Raw genomic sequence first — 4,864 nt, 5'->3', positions numbered from 1 at the left:
TTGAACTGTAGGTAATTTTTTAAAGTCTTTTGTTTGTCAAAGATGCTCTATTGTTATCTTCAGTTGGAGCTAATTTGCTACAGAGACAGAGCAGCAATAGGGGTTCGACATGAAACAAAGTCAACACAGAGTGAGAGTAAAATAGACTGATTTATTCTTGGCTCTGTTCTACAAAACTTTATTACAACATAAAGCCACCGAACAAAACTGTGTCTGTTTGATCTTAAAGTTTTCTGTTGGAAAAAAAAAACGTGGACGGTAATTTCAGCTGTGAAAACCAACATATACAACATTTCTTGGTATCTGATGACTCACTTAGAGGTGTCAGGATCTTTGATAAAGTAGGAACATGACACAATAAAAATCTAACTCTGCAAAAGTGTCTTAAAAGCTTAGCACCATTGTGTGAAAAGACCCTAAACATAGCAAAAACCACAACAAGAACAATTGTTAGGAAATATTTAAAGATCAGGCCTAATTTGGGGGTAATTAAATTCCATATGATGAGTTTACAATATCCATAATCATGGATGCACATTCTTATCTGAAGCAAATTTGAATAATTTTCCATCATTTTTTGTTTTTGTGGTTCATTATTCAAGATAATTTACATTTTGTCATGGTACCGTAACCAAACTGTATTTTTAAGGTGTTAAAACTTGATGTCCCAGTACTGTGGTGTCTCTTTAGTGGCTTCAAATTCAGTTTCAGCTGCTGAAAAGTTGCTGTCGGTTTGCGACAACATGCCAAGGTGCTGCATAATTTCTCCACCTTCTGGATTAAATATGAACAAAAAAAGAATTAGACATGATTAACATGAATAACTGGGTATAGTTATGGAATAAGCTACAGTCTCACCAGGGATGCAGAGGATTTGAGGTCTCTCCCATCGGCCTCCTGACAGACACCTGACCACAGGGTTCAGTCTCTGCTGGAAGCCCTCTGAGCAGCGATACCGCACAACTGCATTGGTCTCATATCTCACTCGCGTTTTTCCAAATATGGACGCATTCCGGACTTTTGGTGGCGGGCCACAGGAGGCTGTTAAAAGACGGAACAAATGGTGATGTAATGGCTTCTATCAACCAGTAGAGGGAGCTACAATCTCAGGTTCAAATGATGTCTACTCCGTCTGATTGGCTGAACTTACAGGTGCCTTTCTTGCAGGTGTATGCCAGGTGGTAGTTGCAGGGTACGTCACTCCAGCGGCCGTTATCGTGCCACACCATCACCACGCAGTCTTCTCCAGACAGGAAGTAGCTGTCAGGCTGCCCTCTGTACCAGTTCTCATACAGCTGCATTGATTTGGAGAATAAGTTTGAATTTGAAAAAAGGGGTATTTCACTCATACATTTTAAATTTGAATTAATAATAGTTTTAAAAATTATTTAGTGGAGTTACAAAACTTTTGAAAATGTACCAAAAAATACAATTGATTGACTTTGTCGTAATTTTGTGCGATGTTTGTTGTTTCATGTGTCTAACTTTTCTCACCAGTGGGTTTCCGTCAGACCAACGAAAATCGTCCTCAACTGTCTTATCGTTCAGACCAGTCCACTGGTATTCCTTGTAGTTACCTAGAAGAGTCATATCCCAGTTCAATCATAAAATAAAACACACCCAGAAACCTTTAGAAAGTCTAAATTAAACTCTGACAGGAAAGAAAAGGTAAACTGGACATCGTGGCCCTACTGTTGATGTAGTCCTGCTCCTCTGGGGTCATGATGGACACCAGATGAGCTCCTTGCGTGCGGCAGTGCCTCTCTGCCACCTCCCAGCTCTGGCGCTGGCTGAAGTGTCGATAGCAGAAACCGTGAAATTTATCCCAGCCTGGTTCACATCGCTCCAAGTCTGAAGCACAGCAGGGAGTCAGGAAAGCACAACAAAGCAAGCTTAGATGACTCAGCAGGTTCCGCACTAAATGAATGCTTAGTTTTGTTCATTTTGTGATAATTAATGACTCAAGAGAAACTGTGCCCCGTTTACTTTTATTCCACACGCTGCTTTGCATGAAATTAGAATAAAATTATGATAAAGATGTGGAAAAGTCGTTACTGTACATTAAATTATTTTTATTTTCTGTTTTCATATTGCACTTTGCTGGTAGCAGAGCTGAATTTCCCCACAATAAAGAATATTTCTGTTCTTTTCCATCAGCTGTTTAGTAACCTCACTGACCTGATTTTGCTTTATCAGTCATGGACAACAACCACTACTCGCAGTGTCACTGTGTCTCCATATTTTCTCAAACAACTCAAAATCTTCATTCTTGGCATTTTATATGTTACAATGTGGATTTCTTTGCACTCTCTCCTGAGAGAAACTCTCTCCAATGAGAAACTTCTGCAACCTGAGTGCAAGCTAACCTAAATCTGCAGCTAAAGGATCCAGAAGAGTAACTTAAAAACCAATCTAGGATAGCGTACCTTTATTTACAGTTAATCGTGTAACTTATGACAGCTATGTATGTTGAAGTAGATTTAATACTGATTTTAATCAAAAGCTGCATCTGTAATGTATCAGTTAAAGGGGCTGTTGTGGTCATTTAGGGTTTTTTAGGCAGTTAGAATATAATGAAGCTAGTATTTAACCTAAATCTGCAATTAATGTTTGTATTTAGAGCTGATGTGATTATTTTTGATAACTTTTAGACCCTCCAATAAATAATAATAATAAAAAAAAAAAAACTAAGAACACACCAGAGGGCGTGGCAGAGATGTTTTTAGATTTTCAAAATAAAATTTTTTGGCCATTTTCTGAACTTGTAAGATCAGATCAAGTTAACTTTGGTTTGCATCTAAGTTGTAAGAAATGTTTAGTTATTATAACATTTTATTTATTTTTTTAAATCAAGTTGGAAGTGCATTTAAGAAACAAACCACCTGTTTCCATCCACTGCCTTTTTTAGGGATACTTTTAATTGAGTCTTAAATTTTTCTTTGCATTTTTCCTGTAAAATATTAGTTTTGGGTGGAAAAAGTCCTACATTGACTGATCACGATCTAATTTTTGTTTTTTAAACAAGTGAGATAAACATTTGATACCTCTGTGTATAACCGGGTTGCATTTCTACTGTTATAATTACACAAAATGTCTTTTGTTATTTGGATTGTTCCTTAGCCTGACTATGAAACAGCTTAGAAAACTCTGTCATTGTTATAACCGTGTGACTTTAATATTGTTGTTTTTGTCAGAATAGACCAAGAAACCACCAATTTAAAAAAAAAAAAAACATGTCACAGCCTAAACATTTAATAAAATCAACACAACACAGAAAGGATCCGACTAAATGTGTATGTTCTTCAAAACTATGGAAAGCAACGACAGGCAGGAATCTCACCGCTCTGACAGAACCTTCCTCCGTATGTCGGCAAACAGAGACATTTAATGTGTCCGTCCCGCTCAGTGCAGGTCCCTCCATTGAGACAGGGATCGTCCAAACAGGCATCTGAAACACAAGAGAGGGGCTACTGCAGATCAATGTTGAAATAAAAACCACAGATCTGACCCCACGTGGGAAAATTATCAGTAATATTATTTAAGCACACACTAGTTTAAAGGTAGGAATCCGTTGTTTTATACATTTAATATTAGTATAATTTCAAATGAAGGACACAGAATTAAAGACAAAATGTAAGCCAAGAGAGGACAGGGTGATCTTTTTGTCTTCTTAGATCCTTCCTTTGTCATCTTCGTTCCTTTTTGTTCTTCTCCTAAATATTAACCCTTTAAAATATCTAATTTTGTTTGCACAAGGCGCAATAAGCAATTTTTGCTTCTCATGAAGACTGTTTTCAAAAGGTTTGCAGATAAATACAGAAGTTGTTTATTTTTTGGCAATCATGTTCAGTATTTTTATTAAAATTTTCCACAGTTTTTTTGCTAAGGTCATGAAAAATATGTTAGTCATAACTGATAACATTATTTCATACAAAGTGTTCACTCAAGCAAAATGTTACTGAAAGCTTCAGTGCACAAAACAGAAAAATATTTGCTTTGTCACACTGAGATGATAGCTTGCTTGTTTAAAGCCTTGAAAAGAAGAAAGAGAGCTCAAAGTCTGGATTTATTTTAAAAAATATGAAAAGAAAGCAAAACATGATATATCTGTATAACCAGAAATCAAATATTTAACAACATAAGCTTTGTCTTGTCATTATGTTCACTTTCACATAAAGCTCCTTTCAGAAACATCTCTGCAGTGTATGTAAAAGGTAATAACTACTTTTCACGACACAAATGGGAATCATATGCTCTCCAGGCGTAACTGTTGTCAAAGCTGAGCAAAGGAATATAAATAAAGCGTGGGAAACCACAGAGACTCCTTTAAAGTCTAAAGGACCCCGTCCTCTCATTAAGATCGTTTTACTCATGTTTATGTTCACTAAAACATCAAAGTTTTACTAACTTGGCAAAGTTTATCTCAGTGGAGATGTTTTCACTTTTCTTCATCGAAAGGGGAGATGGTTGTTTATGCACCACTAAAATCTGAAAATCAAGGCTGCAATTGGTATATTACTAAACCAAGCACCAGTAATTGCGTGATTATTATTTTTATTTTAGCAAACGAAAATGGACAACTTCAGCCTTTAGAGGACAACAGAGACTTAAAATATATAAATCTGCGAAAAGTCCATCTCCTTATACATGCATTGCTAACATATTTAAAACACTTTGTTTTCAGTGCAGTTACTTGAATAAAAGGAACAGTTGTAGTATAAACACAGACAAATAAAACAGAATAACAAAACAAAAAAACAAGTGCTAATGAAGAAAATCCTGTTGTAGCAATTACATAAAGTATATGGAGAACTATAACCAGAAATGTATTTTAGAAATGGCTCAATATGGCCACAAAATAACA

The 4,864-nt window shown here is 36.0% G+C and overlaps 1 protein-coding gene across 4 annotated transcripts in view; it reads right to left on the bottom strand.

Annotated features, from left to right (window-relative positions):
- Positions 1-131: 131 nt before the first annotated feature.
- Positions 132-4,864, bottom strand: part of LOC106958757 (versican core protein-like) — a 32,563-nt gene continuing 27,830 nt past the window's right edge. For all 4 annotated transcript variants that reach the window (XM_015050826.1, XM_015050844.1, XM_015050838.1 and 1 more), the window contains 6 exons: positions 3,341-3,448; positions 1,693-1,851; positions 1,495-1,577; positions 1,151-1,295; positions 859-1,041; positions 132-774 (listed from right to left, as the gene is read on the bottom strand). In XM_015050826.1, the coding sequence (XP_014906312.1) occupies positions 653-774; positions 859-1,041; positions 1,151-1,295; positions 1,495-1,577; positions 1,693-1,851; positions 3,341-3,448 (800 nt within the window). In that variant the 3' untranslated portion in view covers positions 132-652. The remainder of the gene's footprint in view (positions 775-858; positions 1,042-1,150; positions 1,296-1,494; positions 1,578-1,692; positions 1,852-3,340; positions 3,449-4,864) is intronic.

The sequence above is a fragment of the Poecilia latipinna genome, unplaced genomic scaffold (assembly GCF_001443285.1).
Source record: "Poecilia latipinna isolate Pla-1442-1.1 unplaced genomic scaffold, P_latipinna-1.0 Scaffold49, whole genome shotgun sequence".
NCBI classification, from domain to species: Eukaryota; Metazoa; Chordata; class Actinopteri; order Cyprinodontiformes; family Poeciliidae; genus Poecilia; species Poecilia latipinna.
The sequence above is the reverse complement of the archived record's forward strand: the minus strand, read 5'-3'. Positions and strand labels throughout refer to the sequence as shown.